At 56.8% G+C, this 25,000-nt stretch overlaps 6 protein-coding genes across 6 annotated transcripts in view; 1 reads left to right on the forward strand and 5 right to left on the reverse strand.

Annotated features, from left to right (window-relative positions):
- Nucleotides 1–872: 872 nt before the first annotated feature.
- On the reverse strand, nt 873–4,005 carry PTSG_02476 (uncharacterized protein). Its single transcript, XM_004996910.1, has 3 exons — nt 2,229–4,005; nt 1,943–1,997; nt 873–1,634 (listed from the first exon to the last, which is right to left on the reverse strand). Exons 1-3 carry the CDS (start codon nt 3,968–3,970, stop codon nt 1,047–1,049), a joined length of 2,385 nt encoding a protein of 794 aa, XP_004996967.1. The 5' UTR covers nt 3,971–4,005; the 3' UTR covers nt 873–1,046.
- A 1-nt stretch (nt 4,006) lies between these two features.
- PTSG_02477 (Nle1 protein) lies at nt 4,007–7,816 on the reverse strand. Its single transcript, XM_004996911.1, has 11 exons — nt 7,632–7,816; nt 7,323–7,455; nt 6,956–7,127; nt 6,525–6,650; nt 6,282–6,358; nt 6,014–6,111; nt 5,842–5,884; nt 5,426–5,605; nt 5,200–5,284; nt 4,898–4,977; nt 4,007–4,661 (listed from the first exon to the last, which is right to left on the reverse strand). The coding sequence occupies exons 1-11, from the start codon at nt 7,742–7,744 to the stop codon at nt 4,254–4,256; spliced, it is 1,515 nt and encodes a 504-aa protein (XP_004996968.1). The 5' UTR covers nt 7,745–7,816; the 3' UTR covers nt 4,007–4,253.
- A 95-nt stretch (nt 7,817–7,911) lies between these two features.
- PTSG_02478 (uncharacterized protein) lies at nt 7,912–11,367 on the reverse strand (the record flags this gene model as incomplete). The annotated part of the gene is made up of 2 exons (XM_004996912.1): nt 7,912–8,859; nt 9,385–11,367. 2 exons carry the CDS (start codon nt 11,365–11,367, stop codon nt 7,912–7,914), a joined length of 2,931 nt encoding a protein of 976 aa, XP_004996969.1.
- On the reverse strand, nt 11,367–18,364 carry PTSG_02479 (uncharacterized protein). Its single transcript, XM_004996913.1, has 23 exons — nt 18,184–18,364; nt 17,669–17,859; nt 17,414–17,550; nt 17,173–17,282; nt 16,850–16,920; nt 16,634–16,713; nt 16,324–16,383; nt 16,044–16,081; nt 15,786–15,835; nt 15,521–15,618; nt 15,101–15,217; nt 14,851–14,901; nt 14,622–14,684; nt 14,269–14,388; nt 14,046–14,099; nt 13,759–13,819; nt 13,501–13,559; nt 13,163–13,307; nt 12,922–12,984; nt 12,638–12,694; nt 12,363–12,408; nt 12,182–12,232; nt 11,367–11,830 (listed from the first exon to the last, which is right to left on the reverse strand). Exons 1-23 carry the CDS (start codon nt 18,342–18,344, stop codon nt 11,506–11,508), a joined length of 2,208 nt encoding a protein of 735 aa, XP_004996970.1. The 5' UTR covers nt 18,345–18,364; the 3' UTR covers nt 11,367–11,505.
- Nucleotides 18,365–18,404: 40 nt separating this feature from the next.
- On the forward strand, nt 18,405–21,776 carry PTSG_02480 (uncharacterized protein). The gene is made up of 9 exons (XM_004996914.1): nt 18,405–18,843; nt 19,031–19,207; nt 19,380–19,465; nt 19,716–19,989; nt 20,331–20,402; nt 20,508–20,570; nt 20,768–20,941; nt 21,165–21,314; nt 21,537–21,776. Exons 1-9 carry the CDS (start codon nt 18,775–18,777, stop codon nt 21,633–21,635), a joined length of 1,164 nt encoding a protein of 387 aa, XP_004996971.1. The 5' UTR covers nt 18,405–18,774; the 3' UTR covers nt 21,636–21,776.
- Nucleotides 21,777–21,787: 11 nt separating this feature from the next.
- Nucleotides 21,788–25,000, reverse strand: part of PTSG_02481 (eukaryotic translation initiation factor 5B) — a 6,043-nt gene continuing 2,830 nt past the window's right edge. Inside the window, exons 7-9 of the mRNA XM_004996915.1 lie at nt 24,953–25,000; nt 23,664–24,666; nt 21,788–23,398 (exon numbers count right to left, since the gene is read on the reverse strand). The exon at nt 24,953–25,000 is cut by the window's right edge and continues 122 nt beyond it. Coding sequence (XP_004996972.1) covers nt 22,290–23,398; nt 23,664–24,666; nt 24,953–25,000 — 2,160 coding nt within the window. The 3' untranslated portion in view covers nt 21,788–22,289. The remainder of the gene's footprint in view (nt 23,399–23,663; nt 24,667–24,952) is intronic.

Genomic DNA, 25,000 nt, shown 5'->3' on the forward strand with positions numbered 1-25,000 from the left:
AACAACATACACAGTCACACACACAACAGCACGGCGTGTGCAACTAAAAAGGGGTGCGTGCCTGGATAGTGGATGCAGTGTGAAATGACGTCAAGGGCTGGTTGACCTCAAAGTTGAACGACTTGCGAAATGTCTTTCGCTCCCCATTCAAAGAGCGTGTAGCTCACGGCACAGAGTAACCTGATGCGTTGAAACGCGCCCATGTTGCGTGTCGCATCACGAGCATGCCCCACGCCCACACAGACACTCGCACACACGCCCACACACACACACACACACACACACACACACACACACATGCATGCTTTTCACTGTACACTGTGGCACCAAGGCGAGGAGCACATGCTTCGACAAGCATGATTCAGCCACTTGCATCTCACGTTCTACTTCATTGCCTGCTGCACCGCCGCCACCACCGCCACCACCCCATCAACCACCCTACTCACCACCACAATCATTTACCAATTGTCCTGCTTGCAGCGGGTGACGCTTCGCTTCATCGCCACACGGAGCGGGCTTGTCTCCTGTGTTGGTCTCTCCCTCGTCGACGTCGCAAACTCGCGCTCGTTCGTCGTCCAAACCCCATTCCAGGTCGGCTGTGGTTGGTGGTGGTGGTGGTGGTGGTGGTGGTGCATGTGCAAATGTGTGCAAACAATTGCCCTTTCAGTTGTGGTGGCCGTAAAAACGGTGATGGTGCTTGGTGGGTTCGCTGCGATGAGGAGTGTGCTGGTTCGCCAATGTGCTGCGGACGGCCACACGTCATCCATACCCTCACTGTCTGACGTTGACGCTTCTATGACTTGCATACGTACTTGTGTGACAACAGGTTGTTGCAAATCGACAATGACATGACATGACATGACATGACATGACACGGTGCAATGCTGGATCAATATACATGCAAACGCCAGCGATCATCGAATGTCAATCTACTTCTCTACAGCCATCAATCACACTCTGTCCCTCAGTGAGAGATAGGGAGACGGAGAGACAGTTTGTGTATGGGTGTGTGCATGCGTGTGTGTGTGTGTGTGTGCATGTGTGCGTCACGCGAGTTGGAAGTAATCGCCCGTGCTCGGGCTGAAGTAGCAGTTGAGGCTCGGATCGTAAATCAGCTCCATCTGACCATCATCACCGGCGCCCTCACCGGTCACAGCGTCAGATTCGCTCCCAGTGGCGCTTCTGCGCGTGTGCCTGCGCGTCCGCGCGCTTGTGTGTCGCTGGTGCTGCTGTTGTTGGTGGTGTGGCTCCATGCCCTGTGGTTGTTGTTGTTGTTCTGTTCTCCCATCGGTTGGGCGTACGTGTGTGCCCTCAATCAGCCTTGCCATCTCCTCGCGTGTGCTTGCCAATGCTTCCTCCCCTGCTGTTTCCGCGTCCCCTTCAACGCCATGCACGCGAGTATGCGCGCTGCCATCCTCCATCCTCCACCCACCCCTCCCCTCATCTTCTCCCAGCTCCTCACCCCGTTCCTCAACGCCCCAGTCCTCGTACCCCTCCGCGCCCTCGTCAGCAATGGGCAGGTGGCTGGTGCTGTGCTGCTGCGAGTAAAGATCAAAGACGGGTTCAGGCGACCACCGAAGTGCACCGTCGCTGTCACCGCCAAACTCGTGGCCCCACGTCTGCTGATCCAGCATCTGCTCGGGTGTGTGTGTGTGTGTGTGTGTGTGTGTGTGTGTGTGTGTGTGTGTGTGTGTGTGTGTGTGTGTGTGTGTGTGTGCGTGTGTGTGTGTGTGTGTGTGTGTGTGTGTGTGATACGTGTGTGATATGTGTGTGTGTGTGTGTGTGTGTGTGTGTGTGTGTGTGTGTGTGTGTGTGTGTGTGTGTGTGTGTGTGTGTGTGTGTGTGTGCGTGCGTGTGTGATATGTGAGGGGATACCGGGAACGTGAGAATAATAGCAGGAACAGGCCACACGAGATGCAACAAATAGTGGCAGTCAACGCACCAAGCCGTCTGGCATTGGCGTGCCAGTGCTGGTCAGCGTGAGGTTGGACATGGACCTGCAAGCAGCGCATCGACATGATGCGTGAATTGATTTCGCGTGGGGACAAGGCAAGCTGACGCACAGGCGCAGACAGACACACATACACAGACACATACACAGACACAGACACAGACACAGACACATACACAGACAGACAGACACAGACACAGACACAGACACAGACACATACACAGACAGACAGACGGACAGACAGACACAGACACACACAGAAGCACGATTCACGCACCCCCATGCAAGCGAGTCTCTTCTCAGGGTTGTGTCATTGCTGCCGTTTGCATTTGCCATCCACGACAGCAGTGCATGTGCATCGTGTCTGCTCGTGTGCGCGTGAAAAGGTGTCCGCTTTGCAGCTGCAGTGGCGGCGGTGGTGGCGGTGGTTGGTCTTGGGCCGTTGCGAGCCCTGCGTGGCGGTGTGGGTGTCTTCTCTGCGTCTGTGAGCTGATGCAGCGCTTTCCGCGTTGCGTCCACCACACTCGACAGGTCAACGTCATCATCATCATCGCCACCACCGCCGCCACCACCACGCCCTGCGAGCAATGCGGGCAAGGGTGTACCGTCAGGCATGTTCTCCTCCTCCTCATCAAACTCGTCCACCGGCTGCGTCACTACAAAGTCGTCATCGGAGGCGCTGTCTTCGTCGCTGTCGGACGCGTGCCGCCAGCTCTCGTCCTGCAGGAACGTGTCGTCTGCCACCACAAACCCAGCCAGGTTCAGTGTCGGTGGCGGGCTCGCATCCGAGTCGCTATCCATGTCACCATCGTCTCTGCTGTCGGCATTGTGTTCTCGTGGTGTCGCATCATCAGTACCACCACCAGCAGCAATACGATCACCACCATCACCATCAGCAGCGTCGACGTGCCTATCGCTTCGGTCGCCGTCGCCCAGGTCCTCTGTATCGGGTGCTGTGAGCTCCTTGTCCTTGACCTGGAGTGACTGCAGCCGCGTCACAACTACTTCTTCATCGCTGGCGTCCCTGTCCTGGTTGTCTTGCACATTGATGGAGGTTGTCGTTCCGGCAGCGGCAGGAGCGAGATCACGCGCCGCACCTTCACCAACACCATCCTCGGTACCATCGTCAGCCATTGAGAAGGACAGGGATGGTGGAGGCAACGCTGCGTGACGGTGATCGTGTGCTCGCCCTTCGTCATCATCATCAACATCATCTGCAACAGGATTGTGCTCGTCATCATCTGTCTGCAGTCGCACGCTCTTTGTGGTGGATGATGGGGATGTGGTTGGCGACCAGACGGCGGGCGCGGGCCGCCGCTGTCCTGATCGCGGTCTGTTCCCCGAGCGCGGGCGGGAGGTGCGTGGGCTGGTGCGTGTCGCGTACTCCGACTTGAGTTCCAGCAGGCGGTCGTCCAGCCCCGCCATGGTCTTGCTGCCGGTCTTGCCTGGCTCTGGACGCCGCTCCCCTCCCGGTGGCGTGCGCGGCATGGACGCAAACACAAACATGTTCTGCTCCGGCTGCAGGCTGTTGGTGTGAGGGGCGCGTGCCACAGACATGGAGGACATGTGCAGATCTCCTTCATCGATGGGTTCGTTCGTCGTGTGCAAGTGTAGCGACTCTGAGCTGGCCCGCCTGGGGATCCTGCTCCGGCTGCGGCCAAGCGCCGACGCCGGCGTTGTGGTGGCCGACGTTGCGCGGCGTGGTGTGTGGTGGTGCTGCTTCCGCTGTGTCGCGGAGGGTGTTGTTGCTGCGTGTGGGGTGGTTGTGGCTGATGTTGCCCTGCTGCTGCTGTTGCTATCTTTGGCTGTGGTCTTGGTGCTTCGTCGACGCCACCTCCCAGATCCCGAGCGCTCGCGTGGCGGTGTTGACGGTGGCAGGGGCACTCCAGCCACTTTTCCTACTGCTACAGGCGCCGCCTTTGCTGCTGCCGGCGTTGCATTGGTCTTCTGTGTTGCCTCCTCTGTCCTGTCCCTGTTGCCGTCACCGCCATCGTGCCACGCTGTCCTCCTCCCAGCCATCCCTTCTTCTTTGTTGTCTCCTTCTTGTCTTGTTGTGTTGTTTTTGTGCTTTTCTTTCTTGCTTGCTTGCCAACGCTGTAGCCAGCAGCCACTTTTCTTCTTTCAGGTGGTTGATGTTTGTGGACACTCACTCCCACGCACACGCACACACATACATCCGCTACAACATGCGCAGGCAGCCAATGCAGTGACTGCAACTCATGTCCACAACAGCGAATCACCACGCACCAACGGCACTGCGCATCGGAGCCAACGCACAAATCAACCAACAGCAGCGGTGCCATTAGCGCCGCCAGATCTTGAGCATCTTGTCTGCGCCGCCGCTGGCCACAATCGAGCCAGTTGGGCACCAGTCCACAGCAAACACAGAGCCCTCGTGGCCAGGCAGGTCTCGCGACAGCTTTGTGTCTTTCGTCTGCCACAGCTTGAGCGTGCTGTCCTCGCTTGCCGTGATGAACATGCGCGAGTCTGGCGCCCACGCGCACCGGAAGACCGGTCCGACATGCCCACGCAGCGTGGCAACAAACTCGCCCTTGCGGTTCCACACGCGGGCAGAGCGGTCAAACGCACAGCTGACGATCCAGCGCCCGTCTGGGCTGAACTTTGCGTAGTTGACGGGTCGCTGGTGGCCAGTCATGCGGCAGATGGGCTTCTTGCTCTTGCTCGGCTCCCAAAGGAACAGCGTGTGGTCCTGCATTGGTGTGCGCACGTGAGTCAGTGTGTGTGAGTGTCAGTATGTCAGTGTGTCAGTGTGTGTGCGTGTGTGCGTGCGTGAGTGAGGAGTGGGTGAGTGAGAGAGGGAGAACGGGGACACGAGTGACACAGAAGGGGACAGAGTGAGTGAGTTGGGAGAGAGAGAGAGTGTGTGTATACAAATGTGTGTAGGTGTGTTGATGAAGCAAGAGATGTGTTGGCAAGTGTCTTCACCTCGCTGGCGGAGACCATGAGTTCCTTCTGTCCTTTTGCTTCGTTGTACCGCTTGAGACTCGTCTCCGTGATGTCGCCCTCTGTAGCGAAACACCATCATCACACATACGCACGCACGCGATAATGAGACATAGCCGTGCTTTTTCACTTGACAGACAGGCAGAGGCCGGCTAGAGAACATGCTGCAAAGAGACAAGCGGACGGACAGACGGACGGACAGACAGTCAGACACACACACACACACACACAACACAACACACACACACACACACACACACACACACACACACACACAAACGCACCGATGACGCCACGCTCGTTGAAGGCGCCCGTCCTGAGGGCGTGGTCTGTGCTGAGAGAAAGGCAGTTCACCCAATGCGCATGACCCTGAAGGATACACAGTGGCATGAACAGGGCGCGGGTGAGTGATACAGCGCAACACACAGTGAGTGGGTGGGTGTTCGTGTGTTCGTGTGTGCGTGTGTGTGTGTGTGTGACTGTGATGTTGTTGTGTTGAAGAGATCGAACCTTCATGGACCATGCCATTGCTCCGTCGTGTGCCCGCCACGCTTTGATGGTGGTGTCCTGCGATGCCGTGTAGATCATGCCTTCACCGCCCCACACAACGCACTTGACTGCCTTGGTGTGCTGCGACAGCGTCATCAGGCATCGCCCAACAGACACATCCCATATCTTCACCGTGCCATCCTGCAACACCAACAGTGTTGGTGCGGGGAGGGCGAGAGGTGACAAGTGCAATGCATGGTGTGAGTGTGAATGTGGGTGTGAATGTGGGTGTGAATGTGGGTGTGAATGTGGGTGTGAATGTGGGTGTGAATGTGGGTGTGAATGTGAGTGTGAATGTGGGTATGTATGTGCATGTTGCTTGCGGAGCTCAGGGGCAAATCGCAGAGCACCGCATGTCACAGTCCCCCGCATCTCACCGCTGACGCTGATGCAAGCCGTGTGGAGACTTTGTGTTTCGACCTGGTAATGTGTGCATGTGCGGGTCGAATGTGAGAAAGCGTTGACAGGTCAGAGACGCCGACAGCGGTGCCAGAACTTCACATCTCCCACTCACCCTCCTCAATGACAACAGCGAGCGACTGTTCTTACGTGTGCATTGGCTCCCACGACAGCCATGTGACGTATTTCCTGTGCCCCTTCAGCGGTGCGCAGGCGGGCGATGCGCGATCTGCTTTCCACACGCGAATCTACAACACACACACATGTACATGCACACACATGCACACACATGCACACATACACACACACGCACAAGTGAGTGTGGATAGTTGTGGTCTGCGTGTTGGTCCCATCAGTCATCGTACAGCAGCGTACAGTTGGGCAATACAGGCAGCAGCAATGTGCCAGGCGTCGGTACCTCGCAGTCGCGGCTGCCGGACGCAAGCAGCTGTGAATCGGGCGACCATGCCACACACTGCACCCAGCTCTTGTGTCCTGCACAGGTGTAGACCACATGTGCATGAAATCAGTGTCATGCATCGTCAACGCAGCCACTGAGACGGGTTCAAGACAAAACACGTGCATTCTCATCTCCACCACACTGGTCTCGTTGAGGGTGAGCCCTCCTGCACTCTTCCTCAGTGCTCCATCGCAGCCGCACCTTTGCATGTCTTGCGTGGTGTTGCTGTGAACACATCCCAGAAACGGACGGTTTGGTCACCACTGCCGCTCGCGAGCGAGTTGCCATCGGGACTGAATGCCACATCGACAATGTTGTCCGCATGCCCTGCAAGATGGCTTGTGATGAGTGCCGCGCCAGTTATTTGCAAGAACACACGAGTACAAGCACAGACAGACAGACAGATAGAGAGAGAGAGAGACAGACAGACAGACAGACAGACAGACACACACACACACACACGCAAACACACGCAAACACACGCAAACACACGCAAACACACACACACACACACACACACACACACACACACGCAAACACACACACACACACAAACGCACACACACACACACAACTCTACACCTCCCTCTCCCTCTCCTGCTGCTGTCCGATCTTGCATGTTGTTCCCATACCTGGAATGGTGCCGCTGCATTGCGAGATACCGGCAACACGGAAGACAGCCTGGGGCTGATACACGACTCGAACCACTTCCTCAGAGGATACACCGGTTGTGTTCATGATGTCAAGAATGTCGGTTGTGATCTCCTTGTCCTTGACATAGAATGCATACGGCGCTGGATCCTCCTACGCCATGATCAGGTGGTTGCGTTGTATCGTGTAAGTATGTGCGGCAAACAACGGTGAGCGAGAGCAATCAGGGCAGGGCTTTCTGCAGGTGAAGGTAGCAAGGGTGTGGTCTTCATGTGTCATGCGCAGGCGGGCCAATGTGCAGCATATGTGGGAGTGTGCTGCGAGCAGGGCTGGAAGGACGCGTCGCACCTCTTCGAGGATCTCGTTGCACAGCATTTGGAGCTGTGCTGGTGTGGTCTCTGATGACAACTCGATTGGCTGACATGCTTCCTCTCCTTCCTCATTCACAAGCTGTACCAGCACTCGCACATGCTCGTGTTTCCTGTCGCGTGGCGAGGAGAATGCGTTGAGCGTGTGTGCACAAGGAGTGAGGAGGAAGGTGCCATATGTGTGTGTGTGTGTGCGCAACTTATGTGCGAGACAGACAGACAAACAGACAGACAGACAGACAGACAGACAGACAGACAGACAGACAGACAAAACAGTTGGCTAACTTACTTTTCCTCCTCCAGCTTGGCCTGGAGCTTGGCCTTCTTGTACGACGCCATGTCTCTCGCGCGCGTGTGTGTGTGTTCGGTGTTGGTGTGTCCTGTTTGCGTTTGTGTTTGCATACACGTGGGTTGCAGCTTTTAATCGCGCATCGAATCATGACCTAAATTATCAAATTGACGACAGCGATGCCGTGCATGCACACAGACACACAGAGACGCATGCACACAGACACACAGACACACAGACACACACAGACAGACACACAGACACACACACAGACAGACCATCAGTTCAGGGAGGCAATCTTGGCACGCATGTGCTTGATGGTGGCTGTGGTGCGTTTGTTGAGGGGCACGTTGTGCCTGAGTGCGCATGCCCACATGGCATCAAACACAGCCAGGGCCTCAGCAGCCGCACGTGCACCCGAATCAGTGGCATCATCGTCCCCTCCTTCTCTTTCAATCCTAGTTCTATCTTCTCCCAAATGTGCCCCACTCTTGTGCCCAGCACACGCTTCATCGCCTTCAGTATCACCATCGCCAAAAGACCTCACCTCTTCACTTTGACCACCACCACCACCACCATCACCAGCAGTCACCAGCCTGCGATCGTGCTCGCTCAAGCACGCGCTCAGCGCAAAGACGACCTGACCCGGTGCTGTGTCCACACCCAGCGTCTCCAGCACCTCCAGCGCAGCGCGGCCGTCCCCACGTGTCACTGCTGCCACCAGCACGTGGTGCAGGTGCTTCTGCCGCGCGGTGGCCGCCGTCAGCTGGCCGCTCTGCACAAGACCCTCCACCACCTCCTCCGCAGCAGCCGTCCTTTGCTGCGCGGCGAGTTCGCGTGCAACCACCAGGTGCACAGGCGGCGGCGCGTGGGAACCAAACGTGCGCGGGTACTCCCTGAGCAGCTGCGTGGCGGCACACACGCCATCGCCAGTCATGACAGCGCGCATCAGGGCGTGGTGCATGCGGTTGCGCGGGTCGCGGAAGTTGGCTGAGCTCAGATGCTGTGCAACCCGCAGGGCATGCGAAGACGCGCCAGCAGCAGCAAAGCAATCCAGCAGCCGCAGCCTGTCTGTCACCGTCATCTGACCCTGCTCTGTCAGCATGCCCTCCAGCTCAAGCGCACGCGCAACAGCGCCCGCCTTGCATGCCACGTGCAGCGCGGCCTTGTAGTGTGTGGCAAGCGCAAGCCCTTGCGCCTCCAGCATGGACAGGCACCGGTCCGCTACCTGTGTTGCAGCAGACCAGCGAATGCACGTGAGCGCAACACGCGGCGCAGACTGCAGGCACACGCCGCGTAGTTCAAACGTGTCCAGCAAATTGTTCAAAGCCGGCCAATTGCGCTGCTTCGCCAAGTGCGTCACAAGGAGCAAGCCCGCTTCCTCAACACCATCACTGCTGCTGGCGACGGGTGCTGCAGATGTGCTTGGCATGCCAGTCACAGCAACAGCACTGTTGTTGTTGTTGTTGTTGTTGTTGTTGTTGTTGTTGTTGTTGTTGTTGTTGTTGTTGTTGTTGTTGTTGCTGTTGTTGTTGTTGTTGTTGTTGTTGTTGTTGTTGCGATGACCACGGCGCGAAGTGTCATGGCGGTGGTTTGCAGACGGGCCTGATCGTATACCACCGGCCGGTGCTGCTGTGAAAGGTGGTGACGTGGCGGGTGTATCCCCCGTTGTTTGCATGGCTGTTGATGTTCGTGCTGTGTTAGGCGAGGCTGTGTGCGTGACATTTGCGGATGCGTCACGTGGCAGGGATACGTGTTGCCTTATCCACGCAACACCCTGTGCTCCGTTGCCGCCCTTGCCACGATACCGCAGCCGTGCACCTTGCCTGGTAGTTGCCGCAATGCTGTTGAAGTAGCGCACGCCCGCATCGTCACGCCTGCTTGCATCACGCTGCCGCAGAATGGCGGTGAGGGTGCTCGTGTGGAACCTTGCGCCCATGTCCTGTCCGTACGCCGCAAGCAGTGGGCCAACACGCGGCACAATGTCTTCCACACGGTCGGCGGCAATGAACGCCCGCGTGAGCGTGCGCAGCGTGGATGCATCAATGACACCCTGGCTCCGTGCACCACTGATGTCGCTGTCTTGTCCATCACCACCACCAGCACCATGGTGAACGACACAGTCAGCGGCACCACCACCACTACCACTACCACCATCAGCGTGTCGGCAAACACGACCAGCGACTCGGGGTGTTGTCGAAGCAGTCGCAGCAGCAGCAGCAGCAGGAGGAGGAGGAGCAGCAGGTGTGGTGGCGGCAGTTGTAGTAGTGGCAGCGCCATGAGCGGTGTTCAGTTCTCGCTCGAGGGCTGCAAACGTCTCCAGGGCACCGTCCACGTCGCCGTATTGCGCCTGCGCTTTGAGTGTCGCGTGCAGCAGCGTTGCGTGGTCAACGAGTGGCGGCGGGGCAGGCGGGTCGGTTGGCGCCGCCGCGTCTGCTGTGAGCCACGTGGCAAAGTCAACAAAGTCTGCCATGGTGGCGTGGGTGGCGATGCCGTCAAGTACGGCTGTCATGAAGGCGGGGGTGAGCACCAGGTCCGGGTAGATGCTCTGCCAGTCTGCAATGCGAAGCAGCAGCGCGGGAGTGGCGCTGCCCAGCTCAATGTGAGCGCACGCGCAGCTTGCCAATAGTGCTGGCGTGAGCTGCTCTTGCTGGTGCAGCTGCGTGATGATGGCCTCTGCTTCCGCGTGCTGCCCGCGCGCCACGTAGCACCTGTACACGGCAAGTTGCAGGTGAGGGGGCCAGGACATGCCCTGCTCAAGCATGATGCGCATGAGACGCTGAACGCCGTCGAGGTGGTACGCGGCGCCACAGGTGTGGACGGCCTTGCAGAGCGCAAAGGCGTCCAAGGTAACGCCGTTTGCCATGGCCAGCATGATGGCTTTCTCCGCACCAGCAGCGTCCTGTCGTCGCTGCAGCACGCCAAGTGCGCGGTGCACGTCCTCCTTGGAGACGGGCGGGGGCACGCGGTCCGCGTGTGCAACGGCCGCAAGGAAGGCCTGGAGGGCATTTCCGCCGTTGCGATTGCTTCTTGGCCTGTTCGCTGCTGATGTGGTGTGAAAGTCTGCATTGGCTGCGTTGTGAAGGTCTACGCTTGCTGCGACTGCCGCCTCGGCATCTGTGGTCACGAGCGGCGGTTTAGTATCCGGGGCATGCCGCAGTGGTCTGTGTGTACTGGAGACCTCGCGTTTGACATGGTCGTGTGTTAGTGTTGATGGTGGTTTTGATGGAGGTCTTGATGGAGGTCTTGGTGGCGGTGATCGATCCTTCTCTAGCTTCTGCTGCTGCTGCTGTTGTTGCTGTTGTTGCTGTTGTTCTGTGGCAATCAGTGTGGATGCTGATCGGCGATGCGACAGGTGCCGTCTGAGAACAGAGGGGTGGCGTATGTGTCTGGTAGCTGTATCTTCACACAAGTGCTGTGTGCCTCCAAGCCAGGAGTGCTGGGTCTGTTTGGCAGGCGCAGCCCACCCACTGCCGCGTTCGCCATGCCACCTCCCGCCACGGCACAGGCACACGTGGGGCAGTGGGCGCTGTGTGGGGTGGGCGCGAGCAGCTGCGCGTGGCTGCTCCGGCGTTGCTTCGTGCCTCCACCCCGTGTGCAGCACGTACCCTTCTCCTACTCCTCCTCCTATTTCAACACGACCGCCAACACTGCTTCCAACACTGCTACTCCTGCTGCTGCTTCCACAGCACGCACGCTGCTGCCGCCTCAACCCACACCACCGCCGCCAAGCCATATCCAGTGCCTAAAATTTATGGTGTCGTCAACAGATTCACAAGTTTGCAACGAAAAGACAAGCACGCTGCCAAGCCAGGTGTTGTGTGTGGCGTTGCGTTGTTGTGTGGTTGGTGGAGCCCCGAGACAGGCAGCAGCGCTACTGGTCCTGTTGCTGTTCAGCTGGCGCCTCTGTGGCCTCCTCGCCCACCTGCTGCGTGGTGCCTCCTGCGCCCACATCGGCTGCTGTCGTCGATGGCGTGTCGGGCTGCGTGCTCGCCTTGGAGTCGCGACGGCTGCCGCCAGAGTATGGCTGCGTCGCCTCCAGCTGGTTGGCGGCTTCACGGGCAGGCGCAAGGTCGTCACCACGGCTCAGGTACAGCACTACCTCGCAGTGGTCTGTATGCGGGAACATGTCCACGGGAACCGCCTTGATAATCTCAAACGGCGCACCGCGGTACCGCTTCGACGGTGGCCGACACAGGCTGTTGTGTGTGTATTGTGTGTGTGTGTGTGAGTGAGTGTGTGTGTGTGTGTGTGTGAGTGAGTGAGTGAGTGAGTGAGTGAGTGAGTGAGTGAGTGTGTGTGTGAGTGAGTGAGTGAGTGTGTGTGTGAGTGAGTGAGTGAGTGAGTGAGTGAGTGAGTGAGTGAGTGAGTGAGTGTGTGAGTGAGTGAGTGAGTGAGTGAGTGTGTGTGTGTGTGTGTGAGTGTGTGTGTGAGTGTGTGAGAAATCCGGTGCAGGTGCAAGTGCAATTTCTTGCACGCAACCGTGGGCTTGCGCGGGCACCAGCCAGCAGTAGCAACAAGCAGTCACACTGCAACGCGAGGTAACGTACTCAACCAAGTTTTGAGACGCGCCCTTGAGGTTGCAGGACACGTAGATCAGCCTGTCATCCACGACAAGGCGTTTGAAGTGGATAAATGACAGCAACATGAGGTGTGAGGAAAAGGGGGGGGGGAGGGGAAGCACGATAACAGTCGCCGTCACCACCATCATCATCGCGCTACAGCACTCACCGTTGAATGCCCTCGCACCGACGAATTGCGTGCACAACAGAGGGATCTGCACACGGTTGTGGTTTTGCACGTGTGCATTTGTGCGTGTGTTTGTTCAAGTGCGAGCGTTTGGGTGTGTGTGCGGTTGGGTGGGGTGTGTACAGCGTGTTGGCAAAGCATGAGAGTACGCAGCAGTGCATTTGAAAAGAGCTGTTCGTGCACACAAGCAAGCAAGCAAGCAAGCCCAAGGCAGTGCATCAGAGCAGAGGAGTGCAAATGCAGTGCAATTGACTCACGCAGGCCGGCACGGGGCGGGTCGACGACGGCAATGAGTTTGTCGGCGGTGTCGCGATCTGGGGCAGTTGGGAGCAGAGCGCAGGGGAGCCGTGGCGGTGAAGACAGTCGTGGTGATGGTGACCATGACAACAACGTGGAATGGTGGAGGCGACGTGCGGTAAGCGAGGGTGGCGGTCGGGGAGGGGAGGGGGGAAGGGGAGAAGGTGGTGGTGGTGCTGCTGCATTGTTGACGGGGGTGAGTGTGTGACGAGCAGACATGAGCGCAAACATGGCCGGCTCGAACCTTTGACGAGCTCGGGAACCACCTCCTCTGCCTTGCCCGTGTGATAGGTGACGTTGGTGATGCCTGGCATGATACACAAAGTGGTTACACACAACTGATGAGAGCCAGGAAGTTCGAAATGTGCTGTGCACACAGACACACACACAGACACACACAAACAAACAAACAGACAAAAACAGACACAGAAAGGCAGACATAGGCGCGTGCACAGACACACATTCACCAACACACATGCATGTACCATTGCGCTGTGCGTTTGCCTTTGCGTCAATGACGGCGTCCTCGACCATCTCCACGCCAATGACGTGCTGCACACGCGACGCAAGCGTCTGCCCAATCGTGCCCGTTCCACAGCACAGATCCAACACAACATCAGACTTGTCGTCCTGGCACCAGGGAAGAAGTGGTGTGTTGGGGTGATTGATTGGTGGGTGAGGAGATTCACAGAGTTTCTTGGTACATGCACATACATACAAAGAGCCACACAGACAGGCAGACAGGCAGACAGGCAGATGGGCAGACACACAGACAGACACACAGACACATATGTGCACACACATACACATACACGGCGCGTACCGTGAGCTGGCACCAGTCGCCAATGAGAGAGTACAGGACCTCAGCACCGGGCGTGTTGACTGCCGTCGGACAATCACGCGTGAAGTGAGGGCATTGCGAAACATGGTGTGGGGCACGGCAACATCACTTGATGGCTGCACACGCGACTGACACAAATAAACCACAACGCCATCGCCAGTATGAGCGCCCCGATGATCACCGTGATCACAACAACGATCACACCAACGGCCACCAATTGCCAACAGGGTGTTGCCAAACCTTGGAAGAACGAGTCTGGGGAGATGCGGAAGTTAAGTCCGAGCAGCTTCTCTTCAATGAACTGCAAGAGTGTAATGTGGACGTGTGTGTGTGTGTGTGTGTGTGTGTGTGTGTGTGTGTGTGTGTGTGTGTGTGTGTGTGTGTGTGTGTGTGTGTGTGTGTGTGTGTGTGTGTGTGTGTGTGTGTGTGTGTGTGTGTGTTGGCACATAGTATAGCGCGTGCAGTCATGGTGCAATCAATGCATGGTGCAGTGGCAGCATCTGTTCCCGTGCGCACTGGTCGCCCACCTGCGAATCGCCCTTGATGATATGTGGCGCTGGGCGATCCTTGGCCATGCACGACTGCAGTGGTGACGACGAACATGATTGTATGCACGGTGTGCCATGCACATGCAGTGGTGAGAGTTGTGACAACGGCATTCACACACACACACACACACACACACACACACACACACACACACACACACACACACACACACACACACACACACACACACAAGCAACTTACCGCGGAGTTGTCGACCTGCAGCATCATGATGTCGATTGGGGTGTTGTGCTCGTGAACGAATTCCTTGAGCCGCTCTGCCTCTTTGGCAACAGCACCGTCCTCAAGCTCGGCATCTGTCAGCTGGCAGCACACACGCACGCACACGCACACACACACACACACATCGGCGGGTAAGCTTGTAGTCATCAACGGTAGCAACAAGAACAACAACAAGAACAACAACAACAACAACAACAAGAACAACAAGAAGAAGAAGAACAACAACAACAACAACAACAACAACAACAACAAGAACAACAAGAAGAACAACAACAAGAACAACAGCGGCATGGGCGCGAGATATGGCAACTCACAAAGAGGACAGCGAGCGCCTGGCCAGAGTTGGTGACGCGCACAAGTAGCTGCCGCCAGCAGCCCTGAATACGTGGACACATTCGCAGACGTCATGTTACACGCGCACAAATGTCGCAGAACACACACACACACACACACACACGCACACACACGCACACACACACAATCACATGCTAGTGGCAAGGTTGGGCGTGCCGAGGAGTGCAGCAGCATCAGCAGGGGACGAACCTTGTGTGTGACGAGGCAGTAGTGCGGATGGGACGATGCGCGCACGAAATCCTGACAGTGACCAACACAACCGTGGGGCAGAAGGAGATGGAGAAATGAGGTCAGCAGAGAGCGCAGCATGCGGCACAGCAACAGAGAGCAACAGAAAGACACAGGAGGGCGGCGGGGGGAGCATCGAAGAAGTTGACATGCATCATCACCACCGCTATCACAATATCATCAGCACTGCTATCATCCACATGATCAATACCTGCACGTGCTTGGCGATTGTCTTTGCGCGGTCAGGGACGTTGCGACAGAGCGACGGCTCGACCACCGTGATGCTGCCCGCGGCATACGAGCCAACGCGGAAACCAACCGTGTTCGCCTGGCGTGCCGTGCGTGTGTGTTGCGGAAAGGGCAGCGGCACGGAATGAGGACATGCAGCTGTGTGAATACAGGTGCATACAAAGGGATGCATTGAAGAGCCAGTGCATCGAGAACAAACACACGGATATACACACGTTTGCACGCACATGTTTGCGCACACATGTTCGCACACACAAGACACAAACACACACGTACGCGCACAGCCAATCACTACCATCAACCTCCCTCCCTTCCCTGCCAAACACAGAGCCGGTGCAGTTCAGTGTCTGCATCAGGATTGCGCGTGCCACGTCGTGCCCACCTGTCCGTCCGGACCACTGCCGATGGTGAACTCGCACTTGGTGCGGTACCCGTCGACGATGGGCGAGGGCACCGTGTCCAGTAGAACACACGGCATGCCTGCAGGCAACCACGCGAATGAGCCGTGTGTGTGTGTGTGTGTGTGTGTGTGTGTGTGTGTGTGTGTGTGTGTGTGTATGTGAACGCCAGTACTCGCAATCCGCACCCGCTAAAGTTAACCCAGTGTACGCGTGTACGCGTGTACGTGTGTGTGTGCATGTGCTTACCTGCAAACTTGCGTGTTGCAATCTCCACCCAAGCGTCCTGAATGTTGGCTCTGATGACGCACATCCACAACAGGCATCACAACACAACACAAACACAAACACAAACACAAACATGCATGCGGCGTGTCAGAGTGTGTACTTGCGTTGCTGTGTGCATGAACGGTCAGTGCGATTCTTGCGGAGACCACATGATGTGAACATGCATCCATCCATCCATCCATCAATCAATCAATCAATCAATGCCACCAACTAACGCACTTCTTCAGCTGGCGCGCCATCTTACGCATCGTCGTCACCTGCACACAAAAAACACAAGGTCACACACATGCACGTGTTGTGTTTGTTTGTGTTTGTGTTTGTGTTTGTGTGCGTTTGTGTGTGTATTGCGTGTGTTTGTGAGTGTTTGTATGTGTGTGAACACTTGAAGGTCGATGTGACGCACACACCTGCATCCCCCTAAATACGCACACACACATGAAACACGCCCTCGCACTACGTGTGTGTGTGTGTGCGTATGCGTGTCAGCATGCATACGCACAACAAGGCGTCGCTTGATGTCGAGCTGTTCCTCGTACGGCTTTCGCCACAGCGGGCACGCCTGACACAAAGCAAACGGTGAACGGTGGTGGTGGCGGTTGTGAAGGGTTTGGCCAGGTGGGTGGTGAAGTGAGCGCATGCACACAGACACACACACAGGCACACAGATACACAGGCACACAGAAAACACAGGCACACAGATACACAGACACATACACACACACACACACACACAGACGTTGCCCGTGTGTTTATGTGTGTGCATGAGTGGGGTATATTAAAATGATCACAACAAGACGATGTGGACATACCCTGTCTGCCACTTGCTCCTCTGGCGGGAGCGAGGGGTCGACGTCCATTGTCTTTGAGCGCTTCGCCCCCGGATCAGACGCTGAGCAGCACACACAGATGGGCACATGCACATGTAAACATGTGAGAACCATAGCGGGGCAGTTGGCCACACACACACACAGCACACACACACACACACACACACACGCACGCACACACACAACGCCAGTGCGAACCTCTGTCGTTCATGCGTCGGACAAATGGGTCCTCCATGGGTTTTCCCTCCACAGCTTCAAGCACACGCCCCCTTGCCATGGCGAGCGCATTTGTGATTGTGCACGTGTTAGTTACATCGCAGCTGCTGTTTGATTCGGAAGGCAACACACTGTTTGCACACGTCCTTTAAAATCACTCTCGCACACACTTACACACCACACTCACCACACGCACACGCACACACACACACACACACACACACACACACACACACGCACACACACACACACACACACACACACACACACACACACACACACACGAGCAAGTGCGTGCGCCTTACTTGTACTTGAACCCGTTGAGGGTCTCCATGGCCTTCTGCTTGTCTTCGGCATTGGCAAACGAGAGGAAGGCACGATCGCCGTTACGCAACTTCTTCACGCGCGTAAAGTTCTGGACGGGAGGCACCAGCAAGGAGTGAGCATTCAGCAGCGAAGAACGCAGAGATTGGCTCATCCACTCGGGTACACGCACACACACAGAGCGAATACAGAAACCTCTTGAAGCACATATCATTCACTTACCACGCCCTGTTTGCGAAGCATCTTCTTGAGCGACCCCGCATCCACGTGCTTGTTGATGTTCTTGAGGTCAATCTTGTTGAGCTCCGAGCAGTTTGGGCTGCGGTGCAGGTAGTGGAAGGGGTCCTTGACGTCCTCCGCTGTGGAAACGTGGAAGCAAGCAGGTGAGGTGTCAGTGATTTGTTCGTAAATCACGTTCTGTGCTGGGTACGCTTCTCCAGGCAGCAGCACCAATCAAGCTCAAGCTGTCACGCATACCTGAAAGCGGCGTTGCCTTTGATTCAGTTGCCTTTGCAGTTGCAGATGCGGTTGCATCTGCAGCCGTGGTCGTGGAATCGGAGGCAGGGGCAGTTGTTTGCTCCTCCTTGGCCTGACCCTCTTGAGCAACAGCGTGAGCTGTCGTGTCCGCTGTGTTGTCCGCCATCGTGAACCACCGCGCGCTGTTCCACCTGCAGTTGTGTGCAGTGAGATGTTAGCGTAGTATCTTGACATACCGAAGAGCACGCAGCGTTGTGTGAAAGGAAATCACACACACATACAGACAGACAGACACAGACACAGACACACACATGCACACAGACACAGACACACACACAGACACACACACGTGTACACAGACACACATGCACACAGACACAGACACAGACACACAGGCACAGACACGCACAGACACACAGACACACAGACACACAGACAGACACAGACAGACACAGACACACACAGGCACAGACACGCACAGACACACAGACACACACACATATGTGCCAACGTACAAAGCAGTCAAGGATCGAAGCTGGGGCGGTGTTCTGAAGACACTGGCCAATGCAGTGACAGCGGTGGATGCAGCTGTTGGCGCTGTTCTTGACAAGAAGCAGAGATCACGACGCTGGCTCAACAGGAGGAATCGGCAACAACAACGTGCTCTTCGCCACATCGATCAATCTCTGGTCGTGGTTGGTGAAAATTATGAACATGTTTCAACACATTTCTACGCTGACACCAACAAGCAAGCAAAGACGAGCAACAGCGGTTATTTGGGTTTGCACCACCACCACCACCCCCGATCAGCAGCACCAACCAAGACAAGGCCGCATCAACGCGAAAGCCAGGCGAGGAGTACACGAACCATCATCGGCTTCCCTTTCCACGAATATCTCTTCCCTTTGGTACCACTCCCCGTCCCTGCTTTTCTCTCTTTCTCGTTCTCTCGCCTCTGGCGTTGGCATAGAGCAAAGCAGAAGCACGCCTCCCGTTGAGCTGTGCAAGGACAAGCAACCCACTCAACAAGAAGACAGGAGGAAGAAGAAGCAAAACGGGGACGTAGTCCTGCATCAGGATCAGATTGAAAAGACGGACAAGCAGACATGTCGTCACAGGACACCACGCGACAGCTCTTCACGGAGATTGGCTGTCTTGAGCATCCGTTCATGAAAGTAAGGACATGAGAGAGAGAGAGCGTGTGTGTGTGTGTGTGTGCGGCGGTTTGCGTGTGTGCGTGTGTGTGTGCGTGCGTGCGTGCGTGTGTGTGTGTGTGTGCGCGCGCGTGTGTGTGTGTACACGAGATCTGGTTTGCTTCCTTCGATTCACAGGGGTACAACAACGCCGCTTTCACCTTGACAGGCTTCTGTGGACGAGGTGGTGCGCGTGTCAAAGAGCTGTCAGAAACTCATCGACACGGAGATGGTCAGCATAATCAAGGCCTTTGACGAGCTCGCCGGCTCCTCTGACGTCTCTGCAGCTGTCGTGGACGCCAGGCTAGCAGCAATGCAGACCCAAATTGAACAACTCGAGGACCAGGTGTGTTGTGTGTTTGTGTGTGTTTTGGACTTGGTGTCCACATCGTGCACGACAATGTGCCCTGATTTTTGGTGTAATCTGACACCTGTTCCTCGTTCCCCCTTCTGCTTAACTCGCCTTCAATCCCGTCCCTTCCCTGCTCAACTCAACATCATCTCGCTCCACCCACCAGATGCAAGAGATCCGGCAAGCCGAGAGTGAAGTGTTTGAAATGTGCGCTGCTCGTGTGCAACATCTCCAAAACGCCGAGACAATGAGGTGCGACAGCATGGTGCACCATCGGTGATGGGGATTGTCATGAATGTTGCCGCATCGGTGTTGCACAACCTTATCCATCACACGCTCGTGTTGCGACGTGGAAGCATGTGTTCGCGTGGGTTCACGATTCACACGGCTTTTGTGGCGCCGTGTGTGTCGCCATCATCCACCTTTTCTCTCACCCTTCTCACCATCACGTCTCAACATCTCCGGCCTTGCATGTCCATCCCACAACGCAATCCTGTGGCAGTGCGGACCTGTGGAAGCAGCTGCGCGTCAACCGCTTTCTCGCCGACTATCTCCTCCGTAATGGCCTGTACGACACGGCGGAGAAGCTTGCTGCCGTCCCCGCGCTGGCGTCCCTCATCAACGTCCCCCTCTTCCAAGAGGTGCGTGCGTTGGAGCAGCACATCCGCAACCGCGAGTTTGAGCCCGTGTTGGTGTGGCACGCGCGCCACGAGCAGCGGCTGCGGCGACTGGGCAGCACCCTCCTCTTCAAGCTGGAGCTGCAGGTCTTCATCGAGGTGCGATATGCTGTGCTGGGTCGCGCTGGGCTGTGTGTGTGTGTTTGAATGTGTGTGTGTGTGTTTGAATGTGTGTGTGTGTGTTTGAATGTGTGTGTGTGTGTTTGAATGTGTGTGTGTGTGTTTGAATGTGTGTGTATGTGTGTGTGTGTTTGAATGTGTGTGTGTGTATGTGTGTGTGTATGTGTGTGTGTGTGTTGTGTGTGTATGTGTGTTTTGTTCGCATAATGGTTAGAACTCCACCGTTTCCCTTTGAGCAGCCTCACGTCTTTGACAAATCCTACACCCTCCTGCTGGTCCTGCTGGTCCTGCTACTTCGGCTGTCGTCCCTCATTTCACAGTTGATACGCAAGGACGAGCGGGCAGAGGCACTCGCGTACGCGCGCACTGCATTCCCAAAACACGCCCAGCAGGTACGTGTTGTGTTGCTCGTTGGGTGTGTGGTTGTTGCGAATCAGCGCTCACACGTTTCCCTGAACTGTGTTGGTTTCACCTTCACCTTCATTGCCATCGTCCAGCACATGGACACAATCAACAAGGCAGTCGGCGTGCTCGTGTTTCCTCAGCAACACGCATCGCAGGTACGCACGTGCACGTTCACGACACGGCGACAGCAGTGGAGTGACTGAATGCTTCCTTTTGGATTGTTTTATCCGCACTGTTTCTTCGCCTTTGACAAACGCACACCACACCACATTTCCGCATTTACACACACACACACACGCACACACACGCACACATACACATTATGCACGTGTGCATTCACACGCGTGTGCAGGAGTTGCTATCGGAAGAACGGCTTGAGGACTTGGTGCAGCAGCTGCGACGCAACAACTTTGCACTGCACAGCCTCACCGCCCAGTCTGTGTTTGACGCCACGCTGCAAATTGGCGTTTCCGCCTTCAAAACCGTGCACTGCGGCAACCCAAACACAGCGCTCTCCACCTGCCCCGTGCGTACGGCTCGCGTGTCACCTTGCATCTTGTGCGTGTGTGTGCGTGTGCGCATGTGCGTGTGCGCGTGTGTGTGCATGCTGTTGTTGTTGGCGGTGTTGAGTGTGCATCATCAGCGTGGCTCATTCACGCTCACTCCCATACGCACACTCACTCCCATACGCACACTCACTCCCATACGCACACATACACATTCACGCATTGACACGCATGCATGCACAGACGTGCAGCAAAGACATGCAGCCGCTGGCAGCGAAGATGCCGTATTCGGTGCAGACGACGTCCAAGCTGTATTGCCGCATCAGCAATGCCAGGATGGACGAGCACAACCCGCCCTACATGCTTCCAAACGGCCAGGTCTACTCGGAACAGGTGCGCCCCGCGTTTTTGCGCTCTTGAGGCAGTTTGGGTTGTACTGGTGTTGTGCTGCGTGGTGGGTTTGAGAGGGGGGGGGGAGTTGTGGCTTGCTCGCTTGCTGTGACACACACACACACACACACACACACACACACACACACACACACACACACACACACACACACACACACACACACACACACGCACTCATGCATTGCTTACATGAACATGATTTAGGCGTTGCGGAGCATGCAGGAAACCAACGGCCACATCACGTGTCCAGAGACGCACAACACGTTCCACATGAGTGAATGCAAGCGCGTGTACATTGTGTGATGGTGTGCCCAGTGCATGCACCAACGCATCGCATGATTGATCGACCCATTGTAGTTTCTCTTCCTCATCTCGCCATTGTTTGTTACCCATAGCCCGCCACGCTCACCCCCTCTCTTTCTCACTGTAATAAACGAACGAGTGCAAACCTTGAGCGTGTTACGTGTATTGCCATGTGTGCATCAAAGCAACGGAAGCTACGACGATGACAATGCAGACACACACACACAAGTGGCAGAGATGAACCAATCCTCTCCACACCACACCACATCACACAACATGCAACAGCAGGATAGAACACACAAGGCGGACATTAAACTCGTATGTATGACAGAAGCATTGAGACCAACGAAAAACACAGCTGTCGTGTGGCGCTGATGCACAAACGCGCAATCACATCACACCACATCATGGGCACACTCATGGCTCCTTCCTTCAGGGGGGAGGGGACACATTACACAACTCAACACGCACATCACACCATCACACATAACAGGGGCATGTGTGTCCAGCTACCAGGCAGCCCTATCCCATTTCTCGGTCACATCTTGCCTCCACCAATCCACCGCAACACAAACGCGTCACACGCGTCCAACGCGGCCAACGCATCAAACGCATACCTGCAATTGCACAAGCGCGCACGAGTGCGAACGTGCCTCAGAGGATCTTGAAGACGGACTTGAGGCGTGCCATGAGGCGCCAGTCCTCCTTGGAGAGGTCCTCCCTGAAGTAGTTCTTCACGGCGTCAATTGAGTCGCGGCTGATGCGGCTCACAAGCTCGTCCTCAACGTCAAAGTGGCGGCCAACCATCTTCTTCTCCCCGCTCACGGGCTCAATCTTGATGCTCACCTCCTGGCCCTTCTTGGCAAGGTCCACCTCCTTGTGCTCAAACTGCATCGAGGAGACGACGCCAATGTCAACCGAGTCCTTGGACGGCACGCACAGCGGGGTGCCCGTGCGCAGCAGGCCCTCCTCCACGCGCACGCCAACCACAATTGGGTCGCGCGCGTTGAACACGCAGTCGGGGACAATCTGCAGGCGGCAGGGGAACACGGCAATGTTGCGATACCGCTCGCGCAGTTGCTGCTTCACCTCCTCCATGTGCTTTCGGAACGATTCCTCCAGGTGGTAGATGATGTCCGCCTCGAAGATGCGAATGCCCTCCCGCGCCGCGTACCGCTTGGCGTCTGCGTCCACGGGCACGTCAAAGGCGAGGATGCAGGCGTACTTTGGATCGCGCTGCAGCTGGATGGTGCACCGCGTCACGTCGCGCCTGTGCACGGGCCCAATGTTCACTGCAGACACGGGGATCTTCTCCGTGCGCAAAAACTCCAGCAGTGCCTCGAGCGAGCCGAGCGTCGACGCCTGCACGCACACGCCCTTCTCCACCGTCTTGATGGCGTTGAGCGTGTCCTCCAGCAGGCGCTCTGCCTCCTCCTTGTACACCTCTTCCTCCTCGGGCGTGTGCGCCACATACAGCGGCAGGCCCGCCACGGCCTTCTCCAGGTTCTTGCCCGCAATCTTCACACCCTGCGCAGCGCGCACCTCCTTGTGCAGCACATATGCGTTCTTCACGCGGAGTTCCTTGAGCGGCGCCGGCATGAGCAGCGAGCGCGCCGTGGTGACGATGGGGCCCTCCAGCCCGCCCAGCACAATGGTGTCGCCCTCGCGAAGCGTGCCGTTGGTCAGGATCACGTCAATCGTCGTGCCGTAACCCTGCACCTCCTTCACCTCAAGCACCGTGCACTCAAGCTCCTCGCTGTACGCTGTTTGGGGGGGGGGGGTCGGCACGCATGTGGGTGTGTGTGTGTGTGTGTGTGTGTGTGTGTGTGTGTGTGTGTGTGTGTGTGTGTGTGTGTGTGTGTGTGTGTGTGTGTGTGTGTGTGTGTGTGCGTGCGTGTGAGCGGATGATGTTGTGAAACGACTGAAACGGACACTTCAAGCAGTGCTGCATTCATACACACACACACACACACGCACACGCACAAGCGTACACACACGCATACACAACAAACAGACGCGCACGCGTACCAAGGGCCTTTGCAAGCATCTTCTGGGTGAGGCTGACGAGGAGGAAGAGGAGGTCGGGTACGCCCTCGCCCGTGTGTGCAGAGGTGGGCACAATGTTGACATACTCGCGGATGTTCTTGTTCTTCCAGTAGAGCTCCGTGTTGATGCCGCGCTCCGCAAACTGCAGCTTGATGTGGTCCAGGCGCGTCTCAAAGTCCTGGATGGCCGGCTGCTTCTGCTTCTTCAGGGCAAGCTGGATGGGCGTGTTTGGCGTGCGGATCCACCCGTTGAGGCGGTCAACCTTGTTCAGCGCAATGACAAACGGCGCCTTGCGCTTGCGCAGCATCTCCAGGGACTCGGCCGTCTGCGGCTCAATGCCGTGCATAATGTCGACGACAAGCACAGCCATGTTGCACAGCGACGACCCACGCGAGCGCAGGTTGCTGAACGACTCGTGCCCGGGCGTGTCAATCACAAGCAAGCCCGGCACCTTAATCTCAAACTTGCTGCCCTTCTTCACCTTTGCCGTCTGCCGCTCAATCTCGTCTGTGGGGATGTACGTCGCGCCAATCTGCTGCGTGATGCCGCCGGCCTCACCGTCCTGCACGTGGCTGCGACGAATCTTGTCAAGCAGCTTTGTCTTGCCCGTGTCGACGTGCCCCAGCACAGCGCAGATGGGCGACCGCAGCTTGTCTGTCGTCCGCTTGGCCTCGTTCTCCTGGCGCCGCCGCTCAATCTCCAGGCGCGCCGCCTCAACGCGCTCCTCATGCAGCTCCTCCTGCGTCTTGTGCTGTCGCTCAACGCGGCTCTCGGCGCTGCGTGTGTACGTCTCCACGGCGGCTTCGTCGCCCTCTTCCTCGTCATCATCATCGTCACCGTCACCATCACCACCGGCTGCTGCTGCTGCTGCTGTTGGTTTTGCGGTGGCGGCGGTGGCGGTGGCACCGTCCTGGCCCTCGTCCTCTGCCTGATCATCGCCATCATCACCGTCGCCGCCCAGACCAAGGTCAGCAGCGTCCAGCAGCTGCAGGAGGAGATGAGGGGGCGAGGTTGCAATTTGGAACGTAGGTTTGGGGGGGGGGGGGGAGAAGGTTATGCGCAGGGGAGAGGCCCACGTGAGGTGGTGGCGGCATGGCAGAATTGGATTGCACAGCAAGATGTATGCGGGGGGGGGGGGAAGCAGTTGCACAAGAAACAAAAGCGCCGCGGGCAGCGAACAATGCAAGCCATTCACGACAAACGACAGCCATGTGCACATCAAACAACAAGCACGCGTGCGTGAGCCAAGCCAGCAGAGCAAGCAAGCGTACGTCTTCCCAGTTGTCGACTTCCTGGTCCTCTTCCTCCTCCATCTTCTT

This window comes from Salpingoeca rosetta (assembly GCF_000188695.1).
Source record: "Salpingoeca rosetta unplaced genomic scaffold supercont1.5, whole genome shotgun sequence".
NCBI classification, from domain to species: domain Eukaryota; class Choanoflagellata; order Craspedida; family Salpingoecidae; genus Salpingoeca; species Salpingoeca rosetta.